Raw genomic sequence first — 23,211 nt, 5'->3', positions numbered from 1 at the left:
CAAATCTTTGACCGTGAAAAGCAAGCACCAAAATCTGTGTTTACCAACTAGCTGGAACTTCAGAATGGGAGAGGCATGTTCCTCTATCTTTAATGCATGAGAACTCATACAGAAGAGTTTTGATCCATCAGGGTTCTGAGAATTAATCATTTCAGTTATTCAACACAATGAAAGAGACAGAAGCATACATGAAATCTCAAAATGCATTATTTGAGGAAGACATTTTGTTTATTTCAACCAAAAAATATGTATAAGCATGCACACAAATATGCTATCCAGATGGAAGATTTTACAGTTATGCCTATACTTCTTTAGAAGTTTTGTGTTTGTTGTTACAGTTAACAGGATATCAATGTGTATATCTATATATCTAATATATATATATATATATGCTATATATATATATATATATATATATATATATATATATATATTATATATATATATATATATTTATATATATATATATATATATATATATATATATATATATATATATATATATATATATATATATATGGATGAAGGTTATATTTGCATCATGAGCCATTCATAAAAAATAAAAAAAAGTGATAATACCACAGTAGTGACATCAAAAAGTGATAATTCCTAGAGGAAAATATACATGAACTTTGTCCTATTCGACTCCTCAACACTATCTCTTTCATTTCAATCATAACCTCAATCTCATTCTCAATTATTCGACAACACCCACGGTACAGAAATGATCATTAATGATCAACAAAATGAGAATATTTTTTGTTTGTTTGTTTTTTTGTAATATTTATAGCTGGTGCATTCATATCTCAGAGAAACTGAAGGGGAACAGGAAATTAAAAAAAGGTAAAGGTAATCATCCAAATAAAGCTGAAGCACTAACGGATAACGACATAGAACGTCTGTACAGCACTGAAACACTACGTTAAAAAAAAAAAAAAATGTACTGCTGAACCTCATCTTCTTTAATATCAGCATCACAAGGGTATCCATGTATTAGAAAAAATAAGAGTCAAAACACATCTAGGACATGAACTTTTAAATCTCCCTTTTGTCTAAATAAAATGAAAATATTTTGTTTTTATCTTTGAATTAGTGTGTATCATTAAAGAACGCAATGGAGTGTGCGGCCTTAATTGTCTCAATCATCCTGAGCCATGGGAAGCTGAAGTTTGAAGGACTATCCCTTGCATATTGGTGTAAGTTAAGAGACAATCACTATATATATAAATAATTTGGCTACAGTGAGAATTTGTATTTCTCTCTTTCCAGCTCATTGGGTTTGTTCTTTATGTTTTGTTGTTTCATTCTTCCTTCTACGGCATATTTGGTTGCTTATGGTCAAAAGCCTTCTACATAAACTTAAGGTTTTGTACAAAAATATATAATTGTATTAATACACATCCATATACATATACTAAAAAAAATACTCTATACATACATATATACATACAAAACATTACCTTGTATTGTGAAACCACCTAGGTACCCACGTCCCCCGGGAAACCTCTGTTCTTAGACAAAGCTTGCAGCCAGTGCATGCAAGTCCTGAGAAGGACAGGAGGGGGGCTTTGCGACTCAGTGGATTGGCAATTTGATTTGAAGCCTTTCATCTGTAGGTCACTGATTTGATTGCAGACCAATTTTCCAGTGATCAAAGGTCATTGCTATCAAAAGACTGGTTGTCTGCACATGTGGTATTCGTTTTGATAGGTCTTGGCCAAGTTCCTAGTGGACAAGTGTCCACAAGAAAAAATTCTATTGAGCACATATCTTTGGCTGATTTTTGAAGACTGGACAGTCCTTGAAGCTAGATGAAACATACAGAGTGAGCTACCTGAATAATGCACATGGTGAAAGTTATCAAGTCAATCTCATTTCCAGTAGTAATCATCATGTGAATTAAGTTAGAGTCAGGTCCTAAATTAGTTAGTTGAACCTAAGGGTAATTTAACTAATTTAAGACCTGATTGGAACAAAAACCCAGACAGGAATGGATCTTGAAGGCACCACTGCAATAAGGATATTCAATTGCAATGCTCAAGCTAGGTGAATTGTCTCCTAAACATGCTAAAAGTTATGACCTTATGGGTTGCAGCTTTATCATTTTCACCCCTAAAAAGCTCTGTAATTAGCAGGCTTTAGAAACCAATGGCGGGCCAGCCTCTTTGGCTGATGTAGGTAGCTACACTGAAGAGATTTGATAACATCAGTGGGAACTTAAACAAAAGACATTTTTTTCCTAAAACTGCCATCTCTCAGCCTGACGGTTACTGTAAACAGTGGCAGAGTAAAAAACATTTTTAAGTCAGTTACTGAGACCTTGGAATGCTGCTTCACATTCCTGATCCAAAAAAATGCTTCAAATATTTGTTTGCAAGCATGAGGCGTACAACAACATTCACACAGTAAAAAAAATAAAAAATAAATGAACAGTTTTGCAGTCTGAAGGTTTGGGATATTTATAAAAAAAATACACCCAAGAGAATGGCAAGCAGGGTGACAGTCATTTTGGGAGGTTTGTGTGTGGATTATGTTTGCATTCCTTCTTTTTTTTTTTTTTTTGAGCTATTGATACTCTGAAAAGTAATGCTTGCTTCCTTTCCCGCAGTCGGAGTCTGTTTGTCTTTGCCTGTCTTTTGTGTCAATAGATTTTCAAATGCTTACAAACCACGGTTCTGGTTCAAGGAAGGTGTGCAGCTGGACAATACTGACGACATGCTTATCTAATCTCATAAAGGTATCCTGCCGCGCGAGTTGGGTTTTTAAGAAAGAGTTTAACAAGAACAGAAGGTCGGAACAATCCCTCTGATAAAAAAAATATATATATATATAATATTTGTACAATATACCCCAAAATCCATCTCTCCTTGAAGTTCATTTGTTTCCCTCATGTTGTTTTTGGAAGAAATTCAACAGAAGTGTCTGTTACACATGTTTATTGTGATTGAAGAGTGTGGTATTTATTTATAGGTAATGCACAACTCTTTTTGAATGGGTTGGGATTTGAAGATAGGAATGAAACAAATATAAACGAACAACAATAAAACAGTAAGATTCAATGTCTTCCTACAGTTTTGACAATAAAAGAATGTTCAACCTATATCAGTTTAACCGTGGGGTTTAGTCACACAGACACGGGGCGTAGGGTCATGTTCTGGCTGGGATCGCACAAAGAGCATTGGCTCCTACAGGTTGAGAAAGCAGAATTGTCAGGAACTGTTTCACCTCACCGCACTACAGCAGCCCCCACTGGCAAGGCGTCTGAGGAACTCAAGTGGACACCTGCGGGGCTGGCCTTTTGTCCTTTAGGGACTGGTAGCTCACTGGCATCCGTTGTTGAGCTTGGAGTCCGCCCACTGGCCTTCATTTCTCCTGGCCTGTTGTGGGGAATTTGCTGCGGTGAAGGAACACAACTGGACATTCTAACTTGGGGAGAAAAAATTGAGGTAAAATAAGAAAACAGGTGATTTAATCATCTATTTTGCCAGCTTGTCATGGCTTGTGTTATTCAATAGGAAATCTTTTAATCTCAACCCAAAGTGATGTCATTTCTCACATATAGCCAATGTTAAAGCCAGGTTACCTAGCCAAATTTCAAATACGATGCTGAACAAAAAAGGTCAGTAGAATGTAATATTGTAAATTTTCAACTGATCAAAGTTTCCCAGAAATACTACTTTCCAAACACAAGATGTATTTTAACATTAAAGCAAATCTGTCCACTGTTTTAAATAGTGGGCCTAAAATGCAGTAAAAGATGATGGGGGAAGAAAAAAATGGACAGAGACAGAGATGAAGGTTAGGAATTTAGGAATAAAAATAGATTTTTCATCATAAATCATCATTGATGAGTTATATGATTCTCAGCTGTCATCAGCTGCGCATACCAGCATGTGAATGGTGATGGGAAAGAGCAGTGCAAATAACATCTTGGCTGTTTGTTTTAAATATAACCCATTAATATGCATAAAGGTCTGAAGATTATGTAACTATTATGAAAGGACATGCTGTACCTCCACTGTATTGGTAACATAGTATGCAACAGTCAAAGTAGAAAACAATTTTGCATTTTATATATATATATATATATATATATATATATATATATATATATATATATATATATATATATATATATATATTCCTCACTTTATTAACAGAGGCCATATAAATTCAGGATGTATTTACAAAGAAAGGCAATAAATATTTAATAATAGTCATAAAACTGTTTGCATACACTTTGAATCATAAATGTGTCAAGTTGTTGGTAGCATCTCATATACAATACACAGTGTCCCTCGGCAGATGACTTAACGTTACAGCCCTACCAACATCAGGACTAAATCATTTTTATAATGGCCCGCTTAGTACACCAGCCTATTTTGGGCCCCCTGAACTCCAATCACCCTCTGCCTGTATTTAGTCTTAAACAGATCTACATATTCTGTGATCTTTTCAGTTTTGGATTCAGCTGTAAAAACCGCAATGGAATGCGCTATGATGATACACATATGTACTATAACATGCTATATGTATGTGAATACCTCACTGTAAGACAATGTATCACTTATATAGCAACTAATTTACAGGTGCTGTTAATCGTGGTAACTAGAGAGAGGATTGTCATTAGATGGTGTGACTGATATAATATCCAACTATAATATGCACTGCATATATGGAAGTATTTAGTTTGGCATATATTCTTCTGCAAAAAAAAGTACTGTTTAATAAATTAATACAAAATGAATATATCTGAGGTATAAAATTACCCCTTGCCTATTTTCCAATGTAATAAATTATGTACAACTGGTCAATACAGTTGGAAGGAAAACTATGATTTCAGATGGACTGGTGCCCTTCCCAGGGAAGAGTCCTGTTCTTCCAGCCTCTTTGTTTCCACTCTAAACAGTGTCTGCTATTATTGCCCAGCTAAGTAAACACTGAGGTGGATGAATGTGCAGTCATTTATCGAAGCCCTTACTTAAGGCCCCTTCCATTAACGTTACCGACAGATTTAAATTTATAATGAACTTGAATCACTTTATCATTATGCATCTTCGGTTAGTCTGTATGTTAGCTACAACATCTGACTTCAAATCATATAAAAAAAAACATGTAAAGGGAGGCAGGGAAGTTTGGAGTTTGGGGACCCAGAATAACTTTCATTAGTAACCTCTTCTGTAAAAGGGCCCTTTACAAGGTATTGCACTTATAGCTAAAGAACTAGCTAAGGTCAATATCATGGGCTTCCATCTTTTCCTTCTGGGCTCCATTACATCTACCCAGCTGAATATAAACAGACCCATCCACTTGCTGGTACTCTCCACAGATAAGAATTTAGTCAGTGACTCTAGAGGAGCTTCTGATAACGCCAAAAAAAAGCTGTCTGTTCTTCTGGCATTACCTTTAGAAGTAGCAACAGCAAGGTAATGACAAATGTTCGTTCTGTTCAATATAAATAATAATAAACAGCCCACAAGAAATTGAGCACATCAGAATAATTCCTGATTCCGTATGTATAAAAATAAAACATCTTTTCAGTTTTTTTTTTTTGTTTTGCTTTCTGTTTTTTTTTTTCCCTTCGGCACATATAAGGCAAGGTGGTTCAGTATTCCTTTGACACACATACCCGGGATTCTTTTTCATGTTTCAATTTGAGTTGAACTTGACTTTTAAGCGTCGTGCCCTGCGAGTTCGTTTGGTGACCGTGGTGAAACGGAACTCCTGTAGTGGGTCCACTTTGCCCTTTGGGTGCCTTTTCATAAAGTGAACTTCCTGCTGGTTCTGCTGAGTCCTTGAGCCTTTTTTAGGTCGTCCTTTCCGGGTGAATCCTAGGTACCAGCCTTTGTACTTAGCCGACACCAGTGCAGTGTAGTTATTCTCTAATACTTCTTCCACAAAGACACACTCCTGATTCCTTCCATTGAGCTGCAGAAACACAAAATGGTAAACAATAAAATATCTGTAATAGACTGTGATTCAGTTGTACTATAATTTTGTAAGCCCACTGATTTGGATGTACCTAGTTGAGTTAAACTCTTCGGACTACTGTAAAGGCTAAACATAGCTGCTGAGTCAAGTAGGCAAAAGCATCAATTTAATATCACAGAAACCAAGCAGGCAAAAAAAAAACACTTCTTCACTGTAGCAGTAAAGGAATAGACAGATAAACACACTGTCAGGTGCCGGCCCTTTAAAATGGGTCTTTTTCTGTTATATTTAGCCCAAATCAAGCAAGCCAAGCCAGAAAAGACAGGAATGTGCTATTCATGTCTGAATAAATGAGTTGTTATTCCTTTTCTATTCAGAAAGTGTTTGTGGCTGGTGTGGGAAGGTTGAAAATGAATGTTTTTTACCTGGAATCTATTGCCACCAGTCTAGGATAATAACTGCTCATTTGAGAAGTAGAATCTGAACATTTTGCCAGAGGGCCTATTGCTGTAATGTTTATTTCTTGTGTTTTTAAAACATATCCTTCTTTGCTAAGAAGCATATTTTTTGTGTGTGCTCTGCACTGGTGTGTTTGTGATGTAACGGTTACTTTTCTTGTATTGTCTATGGACAAAACAATTGTGAATGTGGCTTCTTAGAAATGACACGCAAACCAGACAGAAACCTATTTATGTGGCTTGTACCCTATTCCACTTGGATAGTTAAGTTTCTTTCACCTCAGACCACATATATGGACTCATAAATTGCTGAAAAAAGATTAAACCTGTTCAAGTGTGCCAACCTCTAGTGGAACTCATCAAGAAACAAAGCAATTTTACTAATAGCAACAAACTGTAAAAAAATGCAATTTCCGCACAATCTACATCTGTTTCTAGTCGCTGCTCCAAACTATGCCAAGATTAGTAACTGAGCAGGATATACTTGTTACAGAGAGATCTAAACTGACTCTTGCTTAAGTTTGTGAGTCACATTATAAAAGCGATATAAGTACCCTCTTTTCTCTTGTCAATTACATCTGCTTCTGCTAAATATTATGATAATAACTCCTGCTTTGTTGACTTTTACTAATCATGTACAAGTTCAAGCAAGTTATTAGTTTTGGGTTAAAAAATGAAAATCAATTTTAAAAAGATTCCAACCTTGATATACTAAACGAGAACCAACATCTGTAAGAGTTAGGTTCCTAATTTTAATCCTATTTTCTGTACAGAGTTTTAAACAAATTGTCCTTTGAAATTTCTGAACATGGACCACTTAAATAATATTTGGGGCTCTGCCCAGAGAACTATTGTGAACCTAATGCTCATTGTTTCAATTAGAGTGGCCCCTTTTTTAAATTATTTATTTAGGGAGTCTTTTGTCAATAATTTGTGATTTGAGAGATCTGTGGGGAACACTTGCTTACATTGTGCAAAAAGGTATCCGGTATATTACCCATATAAAGTAAGAGAACTTGCTTCAAATGATTCTTAGGTAAAATTATAACACAGTAAGTCAAGTAGATATATTGTATAGTAGTAGTAAAAAGACCTAAGTAAAACATTAGGCTCACATATCTATGTTATGGGTCAAGTTGTAAATAATCCTTTAGGGGATTCTTACCTTTCCAACAATTTTCCCCCTTTTGTTCATGCAGATGTAGTACCCAGTATCTTTCCCTTTTATTCGGATATGGCTTCCAAATGTTTCTGTTTCCACCACAAGGAGAGCTAAATTGGAATAATAAAAACCAAAAAAATCACAAATAATACAATTAGTAAAAGATCGATGTTAGACGAGTAAAATCAATTTATTCTCACTTGTACAATCACAGACATTTTGTAGAGCTGGTCTCAACAGCAGTTGGACTGGTTTTATAGTTTAAATATACTACTTAACTGTTCCACTTTTTTCCTGTTTTGTATAGAGCTTCAGGGTTACTCATACATCCCAGCCCTGCTTGAGGGAATGAAATCAGCTTGAACTTTTCTAAACAGTTCAGATGCTCTGGAATTATGTATCAGAGACTCTTTAGTACTTGTTCACTCAATTAAAAGGTTAAAGATTGTCTATCTGTTTAACACACCAGGGATTACAGGTTGCCCCCAGGGACTCCGAACAAATTCCATGAATTGTATTGCTTCGCTGGACATCTCTAATATCTACCACACAAGTGAGACAAAAAGTGATAACATAGCCAACAGATTCAACTGTTCACTTTCACTTGATCTGCAAGTTTACTTTGAACTGAAAAGGAAAGTCTAGTTATGCTACAACATGGTGGTATTTTGTTTGATTTTGTATACCACATTTGTTAAACCTCTAGGGTAGAAATAGTTCAAGGCCTAGAGTGCCAAATATATAGTTGTTTATCTGTTTCATACTGCTTATGCCAGTGTAACAGTGGTTACCATTCAATATTTATTAAGGTGTATTATGCTTTGGACTAAATTATTATTATTATTATTATTATTATTATTATTATTATTATTATTATTATTATTATTATTATTATTAATAATAATTGGCAGGAGATCTTATGAAATGCAATATAGTCCAATATCACTAGATTGAAACTGTACATAATTCATACGAGACACATATTTTAATAACAAGAAATTGGCCTGCATTGCTGGAAATTTAACAGAACAAAGTGTCTTTCTTGGCTCAGAGAGAGAAGCCCTGAATTTGAATGAGAGACAGTAGGTTTTATCACCCTGGTGGAGATGGTGGCCTCTTCAGGTCATGAGGCACATTGGCAGGACTCATGAGAAAGCCTGCCTCTGCTTCCACTCATGCTGGAGCAAGCATGTGGGATGACATACAAATGCAGTCTCCATGAAAGCTAATGTTTCTAAATTAAAAACTATACTCTCGCCAGGAATTCGGCAATTACATAATACTGCATAAAATACCTCTCTTCATCGTGGTTCTTGTTTATTTTGCTATCTAATTAATTTTAAAATCTTATATAAGGATAGGGGCACCAATTATTCCAATTCATTCCGAGGGTAAGTTGGTTCAGTCTGTTTCATTACACATGAACACTCCCGTACCATACTTGCCCCCATCGTCCCCATTGGCGTTGATCTTTTTCCCCAGGATCTGGACGTGTTTCCCAGTGGTCCGGCTGTAAAGCTGATATATCCGGACCTGTTTGCGGCTCAGGTCATCTGGGTTCCTTGTGTGGTTTTCGACATAGACACGGAAATCTGCTGATGTCTGCCGAGATTCCTTAAAAACAAAAAAAGGCAGTAATGTCAGTTTAGGGGAATGTTTTTTTAATTATTAGTAATGAAGTTCTGCTTTTCAGACTGTAGACATTATAGATTATTTTGATTTCTTCCATGAAGATTGGTGCTGACCATAGCCATTAATAAACATAGCTCTATTGACTTAATTATGCCAGGGCTAGCTTGTTTGAATCCCAAGCTATCAACTATTCACAACTCTAATGCTGTATATAGGGAAAGGATCAGTTTGACATAGTTGCATAACTGCCTTCAGCTATAGAAATAATGTGTGAGCAAAGCATTAAACAGCATTAAGGAAACAAGGAAACACTGAGGCATAAACTCTAAAACCCGTTTGTCCAAAAGTGGTTTTCCAAGTCTCCTTGTGTGCTCCTGCCAATTGATTCATCTGGGTATTCGAGAAAAAAAAACAGAAAAAAAAAAACGAATTTCTACTTTAGGTTTTTGTGCTCTTGCCAAGAACTAATCCCCTAACTGTATTGTTTAGTAATTATATAGTGCACGTCTTTCATGTGGCTTTTCTCAGGTGGGTAATTATATACATGTTACATACGCAAGAGTTTTTGTTATTTTAACCACAGTACATTAATTATATTTACAAAACTCAACTGGAAATGTTACATTATATATCTATATATCTATATATATCTATCTATATCTATCTATATATCTATATATCTATCTATCTATCTATCTATATATATATATATATATATATATATATATATATATATATATATATATATATATATATATATATATATATATATATATATATATATATATAGATAGATAGATAGATAGATAGATAGATAGATAGATAGATATATAATGTGTTTTAGATCTCCAGCATGGGAATCCGGGGAGTCTAGACCAGCTGGCTGTACAGCCATGGTGACAGGTTTAATCTAACCCTTGAAATAGTTCCCCAATACAGTTAAAGGCCATTGGTTAATTTGTACTGTTTTAAATATAATTGTGAGGAATGGTAGCCTAAACAAATGCTGTGGGGTTGGCGTTGGGGGGGGGGGGGTATTAATTTAATCTAGCTGAATGGTCTTTTAACACAAACTACATAAACATGACCAGAGAGAGAGAGAGAGAATAATATACCCACCCCTCGCTATGCTGTGGATTCGGATATATCGCGGTCCTGGAGTTGGCTCCCCATTTTTACTGTCTAACTGCATATGCCTTAGCTGCAATTTACAAGGCACTTGAAACTAATGTTCGTTTTATTTCGTACTGCAAATCACAAACAAAAATATACAAAACAACTAAAAACAAAACATTAATATTGTATTGTTATCATATACACACGCAATAACACAACGCAAATTAAATATCTACTTGCTGAAGTGGTTTTTATTTTAGCCAACGAGGTGTTCACTTGTGGCAGCAATGCACTAACAAAAGCCACAAGGCAGTGACGTCAGCTCCCTAGCAACAAGCCTCCTATGTTGGGAATGGATTCCTTTAATGCAGTGGGTTTGTGCATCTCTAAAGTAAATTGGCTATTAGCATGTTCTACTTAGGATCTATTTGTGAATAACGTTTATCGAAATACAATTATTTGATTCTAATTATTTTTTTTCTTTTTTCTTTTTCTTTTTTTTTAGTGTATAACTATATTGTATTTTATCATTTATACTTAAATAAATACATGCTTGCTTACAATCAAATTAATACATGCACTGGACATTCAGAAAGGTTAAGATATATTTCTATTTTTTGACATCCAAGGCGACTTACAGAGACTAGGGTGTGTGAACTCTGCATTAGCTGCAGAGTCACAACAACATCTCACCCAAAAGACAGAGCACAAGGAGGTTAAATGACATGGTCAAGGTTACACAGTGAGTCAGCAGAGGATGATAAAAATTCATATTAGCCATGTACACTAAACCCTGCTAGATACTGACAGGGATTGTACTAGCCGCACACCGGTCATGACTTTTGCAGACAGGTTTGCTGACATAAAGGGGTTTAACGGTAGAGTTTTGAGCAGACTCCCGGTGAATAGGGGAGGGTTGACAGATCTACTTAAGAACTTAACTGATAACAGGATTTTTGTTTTCCAGTTTAAGGATCTGTTGCCATGATAACATAGAATATAGGTCAGGGGGGGGGGGGGGGGGAGGCTCCTCTATATATATATATATATATAATATATATAGATAGTGTATATATATATATATATATATATATATATATATATATATATATATAAGACTCCCTGAGGTTTTACCAGGGCTAAAGCATCTAATGCAAGGTGTTTTTTTAAAAAGTAAAACAAACTGAATTACTTAAACCTAAAACATATTGAATATGCAAATACTTACTATATAAAAATAAGAAAGTTTTATATTCAGATTTAATATGGTGAACTAGCCAACTGCATTTGATAACATGATCTGAAAATGCCTGAGTTAGAAGAGTCAAAAATCGGCAACTAACAATTTTTAACGCCATTTGATCTGCATGCATTTTCTCTAATGAGGACAGTAAAAGAGTACTGCCATACACAAGCAACGCTAAATAAATACTTCAAATAAATATTTAATTTTGTTTTATTTCTGTAACTGCTGCAGCACACACATATTATTTTGATAAACACTGTAGCATAACTTCCTTAATAAATGTTTTTTAAACTGATTTTCCAGCTCAGTAAGAAATATTGAAATATTTTAGTTTGAATAAATTTGCTAAATTAATTTATATGGATTATTATTATTATTATTATTATTATTATTATTATTATTATTATTATTATTATTATTATTATTATTAGTAGTAGTAGTAGTAGTAGTAGTAGTAGTAGTAGTATAAAGTAAATGCATTTACTTGAAGACGTTCAATAACCATTTTAATCAAAACGCTTGTAATTGAAATTCTTTGATTTAATTTGCTAGCTATTTATAAATATGTTATTACTAAAAATTGTAAATGTTAAAATACAATGTTTGAAAATGAAATAGATAAAGGCTAATTTTGAATAGACTAATATATTTTAGAATTGATATTATCACTGTTGTATTTTAAATTTGTGGTTGAAGAAGACAATATAGGCTATGCGACTGTTCCCTTTTCCTAAAATATACAAGAGGATACAGCTGTGACCTTCAGGTTGATGTGATTCAGAATATTTGTAATATACTAAAATCCTAACCTTTCAGTTGGTCATTTTTGGCCAATATGTAGTTTTATAATAACAATAATTACAAAAATACTTTTTGAAGCGAGGCTCCTTTTCCCCAAAATTTTTAAATCCGGATATCTACACCGTATAATAATAATAATAATAATAATAATAATAATAATAATAATAATAATAATAAATATAATAATAATAATAATAATAATAATAATAATAATAATAATAATAATAATAATAATTTATACCATTTTATAAGAATTGTGTTCTTAAATAGGAGACTGGATATCTAATGAATGCAGTGCATGTGGAGTGTATGTATACCGTTTTAATCTTGTGTGGGATACATAATAAATAGCTTACAGTACAGTATCAATATAATCTTTTGAGTTATGCTCAACCCTGTATTAGTAGTTAGGACATTGAAAATAACAACATCATCACCAACTACCAGGTACAGTAAATATTAAAATCACCAGTAAAGTAAACTGATTCATATAAATAGTAACCCAGACCCATGTCTATGCAAGGGTAATTTATTACATACATATATATATATATATATACCTATATATATATTATATTATAATATATATATATATATATATATATATATATATAGATATATATGGTATACGATGTATTGTCACCAACAGTTTTCCTGTCCACACGAAACAATAATAATATCAATACAAAAGGCTAACCTACCTGAACTTGAAAGTAGAGGACTAGTAAGTGTAAACACCTGGAGGGACAAAAAGAAACACAATTAAACATGTATAATTACAAGCCATAAAAAAAAAAAAAAAAAAAAAAAAAAAAAAGTTTGCTTTAAGCGACTTCCATTGGTAAGAAGTTACACGGTTTATAAATCGAACCCAATAAAAAAGATGGAATCCTTACAAGTAGATGAACCGTGAAAGGATATAACGCATCTTGAGTTGTTAAAAATCCACCTGTTTCTAGCGCTAAAAAAAAAAAAAAAAAAAAAAAAAAAAATCTGGAATAAAAGGAAATGCCGCCGCTTTCCTTAAAATAAATATTTCCTTGAATCCCAGCGAAAGAATAAATTAATGAAGTTAAACAGTACCAGTGTGTTCAACATAGGCGCTTCCTTGTTTATAAGCGTGCCAAAAAAAAGAGAAAACAGAAACCGTTGAAACAAAAAGATCTTTACAATTCACGTCCACAGCACTACACATTGCAAAGGGCAATATTTGCACTGAAGTCAAAATTCAATTTGTATAATTGCCTTGCCAGGCTTCCGCTTGAAGAAAAAAATAATCCAGTGTATTTATTTATTTATTTTGTCCCTTTAAGTGTGCGCTCTTCCAAATATCAGAGAAACATCAGCTCCGAATTTACCTACAAGGGACATCTACATGTACCTACACCTTGTGCAGATCATTTAAATAAAGACAGTTATTTCATTTAAAAAAAAAAAAAAAAAAAAAAAAATAAAAAAAAAAAAAATAAAAAAAAAAAGAATAAACATACAGTAAGGAAGAAAAAAAAACAGCAGGGCTTGGCTTTCTCCCATGAAGTTAGAAACTTAAATTGTATCCAAGAAATGTATATGTACAAAACAAAACAAATCACAGCCTACTTCCATAGAACGCGATGATGTGTAGCCAGTAAAGAGTCTTTGTATTTGGGTACAGGGAGTCCTTGCTAGACAATTAAGCGAAATTTTCTTGGTGGGTGGAAACTTGAGAGTCGAGCGGCTGTGATTTCTACCTATGATAGGACAATCTAAAGAAGACCATCAACGCAGATTTGGAGAGAGTGGTTTTTCAAAGTGTACTAGTTGGGGAGGGGAGGGACTGGCGTGGTAAAGTGGTGGAGTTTATTTGTGTGTGTGTGTGTGTGTGTGTGTGTGTGTGTGTGTGTGTGTGTTGTGCATTTGTTTTTGTGGGTTATTAATGAAGAACGTGACAGTTAACCGTGAGTATTTTGCAGGTGCATTTCTTTGATTTCTTTCTTTTTAAAGCTGACAGAAGCAGAAGCCTGGAGAGGAGACGCATTTATAATTTAAAACACTAATCTAATATTAATCACGGTTAAATGGGGGGGGGGGGGATAAATAAATAATAATAAAAAAAGGTTGTTAAGAAAGTTCAACAGCCTTTTTGTTATTATATGTGTGTGTGTGTGTGTGTGTGTGTGTGTGTAGAGAGAGAGAGAGAGAGAGAGAGAGAGAGAGGGAGAGGGAGAGAGAGAGAGAGAGAATGCATTATTGGATTTGTGAAATGTAGATATTTTCTATTTATATTATTCCAGTAGGCTGACAATTGGAAAATTAATTAACCACGAGATCCAACTGTATGCAATACATCAACTGTCCTACATTTAAACTAATATACTACAACTGTAAAATGTTTTTTTTTTGTCTTATTTTTTTCCGATGCAATTAATGTTACTGTATCTGCAAAATAAAAAATATGTATCTTCTATATATTTTTGTCCTGGTATTTAGAGAGGGTCGACACTTTTTAAAATAATAAAATGACTAGCATGCTAACATGATCTAGACCACACTTCACACAATGTGAAAATGAACAAATATTGTATTTGATCTCAGAGCTGCCACACACCCTAATCTGTAAAAGCAGCAATGCAGATCACTGGATGAATTCTGTTTTGTGTTTACGATAACCTAATGAATTAATAATTACTATTAGACGTGCAGCATTTGTATTGTTTTTTGGAGCGCACAAAATGGAAGTAGTTCTGCTTCATTGCATTTAGAAAACGCAGTCTTGAGGCTTTAACTTTGCCCTTTAATGATATCACACGGTCGAATACAGTTTGCGGATTCGATTCTCTCGATCCAGACAGCATAGAAATGCAAGTGTTTTTCAGCTGCTCGCGCTGGATAATGTGTTATTCCTAATACTGCATTTACATAACCGAGGGAAAGCGAATCAATGTTTAAGGGTATCTGAACTCATAGTGGCATGCCAACACCTGGTACCTCTAAAGTAAATTGGCTATTAGCATGTTCTACTTAGGATCTATTTGTGAATAACGTTCATCGAACTGCAATTATTTGATTCTAATTATTTTTGTTTCTTTAAAAAAAAAAAAAAAATTCTAGAGTATAACCATTGTATTTTATCATTTACAATTAAATGAATACATGCTTGCTTACAATCAAATGAATACATGCATAGGGCATTCAGGAAGGTTAAGATATATTTCTATTTTTTTTTTTTTTATTTGTTTATATTTTAGCAGACACCTTTTATCCAAGGCGACTCACAGAGACTAGAGTGTGTGAACCGTGCATCAGCTGCAGAGTCACAACAACATCTCACCGAAAGACGGAGCACAAGGAGGTTAAATGACATGGTCAAGGTTACACAGTGAGTCAGCCAGGATTTGAGTCAGGGATCATCTATATAGGTTGATAAATTGATTTATCTATTTATCTACCTATCCGTCTGTCAGTATTTTATGTTCATGTTTGTTAGGTTGGAAACTACCGTGTGTTATATGCCTGCCGTAAGCAAGATACAGTTAGAACTAAAATTTAAGAATTAACTATTAAAAAATGAAATACAAACAGTTAAAGAATGCCAAGAACATCTAATTATGGATGTCAAAAAACACTATAGGAATCAGTATGAGTATGATCTTACATCTATGCAATAGGATATCCCTTAAACCATCTACATTAAGTGCACTTAGAATATGTTTATATATATATATATATATATATATATATATATATATATATATATATATATATATATATATATGTGTGTGTGTGTGTGTGTGTGTGTGTGTGTGTGTGTGTGTGAGTGATTACATTGTAAACATAACAACGTAATATCGAAAAGCTAATGACCTCTCTGGATTAAATATTTTATTTGAGGTAAAATTTTTCAAAGTTATAAAGTGGGACCCTGATCCACTTAGGTCAAGAGTGTTCATACCGTCCGAAAATATATATATATATATATATATATATATATATATATATATATATATATATATATATATATATATATATATATATATATATATATATATATATATGACTTTATATGCCTTAAAAAATGTACAAAATTATTATTTTTTTACTGCTGTTTACTTCGAAAAAATGACTAACTTTGAAATGAAGCTTCTCAACCGATTTGTAGTTAATTAACGTTTGTTTTTTATATATATATATATATATATATATATATATATATATATATATATATATATATATATACACACACACACACACACACACACACACACACACACACACACACACACACACACACACACACACACACACACACACACACACACACACACACACCACACACACACACATGTTTTTTTTACTAAAGCCAAGGTAATTCCTACATGTCATTTAATGTATAAAAGGATAGGAGGTAATTCCACTGTCTAAACTCTTTTATCTTAATGAAATGAAAGTCCTAGCAGCCCCCTTTTTTCAAACCATGTCTGGGAGCAGAGGACAGTTCTGAGCTGGATCCGGTCACTGCAAACTAATTGGTCTCATCTTGGATGAAACCCAATTGGTTGCTACAGCTGAAAATGCACATTGGCACTTAATGAAGCAATATGTCATGCAAAAAGCTTTATAAATCAAACGAGGTCGTAGGTTTGGTGACACCTTGACTTGCCAAGTCAACATATAGTTCCTACATTGTGAAATAAACCCTCCAGAACATAAACTCATAGCATTGAACTTTGCATCATACATGGACCACTGAAATACCACCAAACTCTTCAAATTGCACCCAAACTGGAAAGCAATTTTATAGAGGTTGGATTTGTCTCCATACTTCATTATATCCATGTCTGTCATCATCAGTCTTTATTGTATATAGTATTTTGTGACTTGTTAGTTGCTTTGAATTTGTGAAAAACGTGCATATTCCGCTCGATGCATCAATAATTCTCAAGGGGGTTATCGCTTGCTACAGACTCCTGACTTTGCCTTAGACCTATTGCTTAGCAAATCTGTCCATAATCACTGTTAATGCGCTCTATGATGGCTCTTTTTACCAAAACAGGGATGGCCTGGGGAACAGATGCACCAAAACGTTTTTTTTTTTTTTTTTTTTTTTCCTTTTGTTTACTTACCATATTTACTTTTAATATATATTATATAACATATTATATTATATATTAATATATTTATTTTGTCTGTTAAAATATGTACGCACTATGTTGTTTCGTTGTGAGAAATGTTGAGAGGATTTGGCCAGTATTCATAATTTGTAACATAAGATCTTGACATCTTGAGTGGATTAACCTCTTAAAAAAAAAGACATTTGAGTTAAATTAGCCCTTTGCCACAAGTGTGTGTATATATGTGTGTGTGTGTGCGTGTAGGATGTTACATACTTCTAGCATTTTATGCAATATCATGTATTATGTCGATTAGAATGCACTTTGTTCAATTGGGTGGCCACACCCAGTTGACTGTTTGCACCACACGTCAAAATGATTTCAGGTTGTTCAGCTGCACTTAGACATTTCAAACCTAAAACAGAGAGACAACCAATATTAACAATAATTCCTATGATGACTGTTTGTTTCTTTCGAGATTTACTTTAGAATTTTGACTGAAGTTATTGATGATTTACACAGTGAGGCCTGAAGCATGTTTTAAAGGGTAGTAATGTGGCTGTCACTCTATCTGAACCTGGCTTTCAATTCCCATGTTCTGCATGACAATACCAAATTATTTCCATGATCACCACAAGCCTTGTCCCAGAAACCTTAGAATAGTGTACTTAGTTTCAGGGAGGTGCCCCAGTAACCTTGGTGTTGACTGTGATTGCTGGTCCAGTATAGGAGATGTGTAATAGCAGAAAGAGGGTTTGTGTGTTCTGCATGCACCCTCAGCTAGCCCCAACCTGTAGTTCCATCCAGCCTAATAGCTGATTCCAATCCATTCCTTGGTCTAACACCTTCTTAGAAGAAACTTACCCCTTTGTTCTGACAATACACAAACGACCATTCACGGAGGGACCCTGTAATCAATGAAACACTAGCCCCTGGGCTGTTAGAGTGAAAAAAATCCATCCATGACAAAACTGCTCTTTAACTACCTGTCTGGTTTTTTTAGCTGCAGATGTTATTTCTAAAAAAAAAAAAAAAGTGTGTGTCTTGATTCCAGGTGGAGACCGAATGAAAACTTTTTTCTTGTTCTTTTTTTTTTTTTACTGTACCTGTATTATGCAATATCAAGCAAAAGTTTAATACGTTATAGTTGCTTTTCAACGCTACGTTCCGAACGAAGTGACATTAGGAAAAGTTGATGTCAATTCTAAGGACAAAATCGTACACAAAATAAGATCGGAAAAAAAAAATAGTCAGTTCGACATCAATAAGTCAAATTATTAGTTATAATAATATATATATATATATATATATATATATATATATATATATATATATATATATATATATAATATGTGTGTGTGTGCGTGTTTGTTCGTACAAATGTGGGAACACTTGTGAAAATTCGCGAAATTAGATCCATGATGTTTATACTTCATGTATGTCAGACGACAAACTTTTTGCCACCATATTTAGTATCAAGCTTAGATAGCTCAATGAGTTTTATTTGGTAATGTGAATTTTGATGACGATAAAATCAAATGCCAGTTAGAGAACTTATATATATATATATATATATATATATATATATATATATATATATATATAATATCCCTTAATATTCTAAATAAACATTATAATTAATATTAACGTGCTAATAAATATAATAATATAATAGATAATATTATAGATAATATAATAATAATTATAATATAATTAATTTTAATCACCCAAAGCCATGTACATTGGCAAGCCATGTAACCTTTGGTTTGGACACTAAAGTGTCCCTGATCAAATTAAGCCAATTCAGAGCTTTATCAAATGTATTATAAATCTCCTCTAGACAAATGATGTCAAATGATCATAAATTAGCTGAGCCTATACCTTAATTTGGCAATTCAGAGGATGATCCTGCTGTAATGATTTTTTAAAAAATCAATCCCAGATAAAGTTAATTTTAATTAATTGACGTGATAAGATTGGTATGTAACACCTTGGATACCGGAGCTCTAAGGTGTATGTCAGATCAGTCAAGATAATACAGGTATGATATAAACTCATACACTTACTGTGAAGATAGCACAATATGAGATCAAATATACAGTCAGTTGCTTAAATAAGTTACTGTATGAAATCTCCTTATGTTTTTTTTTTTTCAAAGAGAAACAGTTATAATCAAAAGTTTACATACCCAAATGGAAATTATGAATTTCTAGAAAACAAAGAATTTTAGGAAAAACTTTGGTAGCAAAAGTTTTGCTTTTTTGGATGAGGAAAAATAGGTTATTATTGTTAAAGGTGCTTCAACTAGCTATTAATTTAATTTTCCTTGTCAAGGTATGAATACTTTTGAATCAGCATTTTTGAAGTTTTGCAAAAAACTTGTTGATAGAGATAATTGTAGACATCTATTTATGTAACTTGCTTCCTCATCCACAAAATCAGAACTTTTGCTACGAAAGATGTCACCTATAAATTATTTGTTTTAGAGAAATTATACCTTTCAACTGGGGTATACAGATAGGTAGATCGATAGATAGATAGATAGATAGATAGATAGATAGATAGATAGATAGATAGATAGATAGATAGATAGATAGATAGATAGATAGATAGGCAGATGCACAAAAGAAACACGACACTCGGGTCTAATGGATTTAATCAAACATTTTAAACATAGATATCAAACAAAATCACACAAAATGTGAACAAAAATACAGATCAAAGAATCATGATTAGTTTTCAGTATGAAACGTGACACTCTGTCAAAATGAAAACATTAAAAAGTTAGTATCATGTTTGACCTCCCTGAGCATTAACACAATCCTGGCAGCGTGAATGCATAGACCTGATCAGCCTCTGGATAGACTGCTGTGGGATGTTCCACCACTCTTCCTGTGCAGCTGCATCCAGATGGTGAAGGTTGGCTGGTCACGGTTGTCTCCTGTGGATGGCACTGGCGATTTCGTCCCACAGACATTCTATTGGATTCAGGTCTGGAGAAAAAGCTGGCCACGGCAAGACCTCGACATAGTTTTCTTGAAGTCGTGCAATTGTAATCCTAGCACTGTGTGGTCTTGCATTGTCCTGCTGGAAAATCAACACTTCCGGATTGGCTTGGCTTCCGGATTATTACCTCTGAACGGCTTCTATTAATGCAAATAATTTTCATGCAGATAATGAGCTACAGTCATTCTCATTTCTTATTTCAGGTTATTTCTTCCTGGAATTTCTAGTGCTGTAGCCACTGCAGTCTGAAAACCATTACTCAGATGGATCAGTCAGATGTGAAAGTCCTGGGCTGGTGGGGTGACCCTCGCCTTCCAGGACGTGGCCTGTCCCTCACAGAGCCCGTTTCCTGGTTTCTCTGGACAAGTCTGCTGATTGTTGAAGCAGAACATCTCATTCTCTGGTCAACTTCTCTCACAGACAGGCTGCCTTCAAGTCATGCCAATATCAACCAGGCGATCTTCATTACTCAAGTGGTGCATGGTCTGCTGCGTTTTAATTGTGCATCAGTATATATCCACACGTGAAAATGTTTGTTTAACAATGTGTTAATTGCTCTGGCAGTTGACCACAATTCTAAATTAGTACCAGATCTCTTACTCAGGGCTGCAGATGAAGGAAGAGCCCGGTCGTGGAACCTTTATAAGAAAAGGTATTCTGTGTTACTTTGCAAAAGTAGTACTTTAAAGTTTATTTTGTGTATTGGTGTTTTGTTTTACAGGGAAACAGCTTTGCTGTCCTGTTTATAGTAAGGTTCCTGTATGTTGAGTTAGTGCTCTAGTAGAGCTAGGTTTCTTTTTGTTTATTTTGTATTTGCTGTGTGGAAATAAAACATGTGCAACACAGTCAAAAGCAAACACCTGTGGTCTTGGTTCATAAAACAGTGCTGAGAAAGAACCTGGAAGAGAGCGATCTTCCACAGTGTGTGTGTGTGTGTGTGTGTGTGTTATATATATATATATATATATATATATATATATATATATATATATATATATATATATATATATAGACACACACACAGTACAGCCTCACTATAACAAACCTGTTGAGATCCAAGCCTTTTGTTCTTTGTAGCGAAAGGACAATCAAAATGAACAGTAAACTGTTGGATTAAGTTAATGAAATGATATTGTGAATAAAAGTTTAATTACATGTATATAAAAGACTAATTTATTTCCAACAAATTATTCAAAAAGTTGTCAGGATGTCAACAATGAAAAGAGAAATTACAGGTGCATTATTTAAACAGTTGTAACAACATATGGGGACGTATAACGGTGTATTTTTCGGAACCCCTTTAACAAACTTACTCTTTAACAAACCTTTGCATTCATTTCAATTAAATATTGGCTTCGTAAAGAGATTGTACAGTTAGGACAGGGACAAATATGCCCTAAATGTAAAAAACTTTCCAAAAATAGCCGGACAAATTATGTGTTCACATGTCAGCACATGTTGAGCACTATAAACAACATTGCTATCTATTAGAGGTAGTCAGGGGTAGTTACAGTCAAATGCTTTGCTACCCAGGGTTACAGGATTTCTTATGAACTTGTGGCCCCTGACTAGTAATTTTGGACCCCTTTTGTTTAATTTGGTGTTTACTCCAATTCTAATATAATGATTCTTATGTTCTTAGAGAAACCATTCAACTATAGACCACTATAGACTCCTGTATATATATATATATATATATATATATATATATATATATATATATATATATATATATATATATATATATATATACGCACACACACACACACACACACACACACACACACACACGCACACACACACACACACAGTGCCAAGAAAAAGTTTGTGAATCTTTTCCTTACTATCCAATAGGGTTTATATTAACCAATTCCATGTCTTTTGAAACAAAATGACGTATGAATTAGACAAACAATGAGTAATTAAGATTCAGGGTATGTGAAAAAGTAAGTGAACCCCTGGTTGTATCAGATAATTAGAGGATAATTAGAATCAGGTGTTTAAATAAATCTTCAGGGGTGAGTTTGGGAAGCTCCACCCTATATAAAGATCGGAAACATTGTGAGTTTGGTCTTCGCCATACAGGTGTGTGGAAACACGTCATGCCACGATCAAAAGAAATCTCTGAGGAGCTCAGAAAAACAGATATTGATGCTCATTAGTCTAGAAAGGGTTACAAAACCATTTCTAAGGATTTGGGGTTCCACCAGTCCACTGTCAGACAGATCTTTTCAGTTTATATAACGCCACAGGTTTGACCCACAACCAAAAGTCCACTTATCACCCACACAAAACAAAAAAACACAGACACAGTTCTTACGGTGCGTGAATTAAGTGCTTGTGTTGCAAAGACAGTTCCTAGTGGAAAGTGAAGTGCTGGTGTCTGGGTTTAATGCTGGCCTGCAGCTGCAGCTCTGGATCATGCTAGTAATCTTGAAAACAGACAAAACAAACAAACACTAACAGAACACTCATGGTTTCTTTTAAATGCAGGGACTAATTTTAGGTTGCTTTCTAACCATTTACAAAGGAACTGATTACTTTGCTGCACCACTATTTTATACCCTCGCTCATGACCCCTTGGTAAACACGCGCATCTGCTCCTCCAATCCACTCCACTGTACTGTAACTCAGTCCCTTTTCCACCTACCCATGGGAATAAACATTCCTTTTAGTCCAGGGTACTCTGCTCCCTTTATCTAGTACCCTCTCAGGTTGGGAGGGATCTAACACCAAGCATCATTTGATCTCTGTCACAACATCCCAAAA

General features: G+C 34.1%; 1 protein-coding gene across 1 annotated transcript in view; it reads right to left on the bottom strand.

Annotated features, from left to right (window-relative positions):
- Nucleotides 1-4,225: 4,225 nt before the first annotated feature.
- The window catches only part of LOC121326269 (fibroblast growth factor 18-like), a 35,228-nt gene continuing 16,242 nt past the window's right edge, over nucleotides 4,226-23,211 (bottom strand). The window contains exons 3-6 of the mRNA XM_041269511.1: nucleotides 13,048-13,084; nucleotides 8,988-9,165; nucleotides 7,555-7,661; nucleotides 4,226-5,928 (exon numbers count right to left, since the gene is read on the bottom strand). Coding sequence (XP_041125445.1) covers nucleotides 5,650-5,928; nucleotides 7,555-7,661; nucleotides 8,988-9,165; nucleotides 13,048-13,084 — 601 coding nt within the window. The 3' untranslated portion in view covers nucleotides 4,226-5,649. The remainder of the gene's footprint in view (nucleotides 5,929-7,554; nucleotides 7,662-8,987; nucleotides 9,166-13,047; nucleotides 13,085-23,211) is intronic.

Source organism: Polyodon spathula, chromosome 2 (assembly GCF_017654505.1).
Source record: "Polyodon spathula isolate WHYD16114869_AA chromosome 2, ASM1765450v1, whole genome shotgun sequence".
NCBI classification, from domain to species: domain Eukaryota; kingdom Metazoa; phylum Chordata; class Actinopteri; order Acipenseriformes; family Polyodontidae; genus Polyodon; species Polyodon spathula.
Note: the sequence above shows the minus strand (reverse complement) of the source record. Positions and strands in the feature narration are given on the sequence as shown.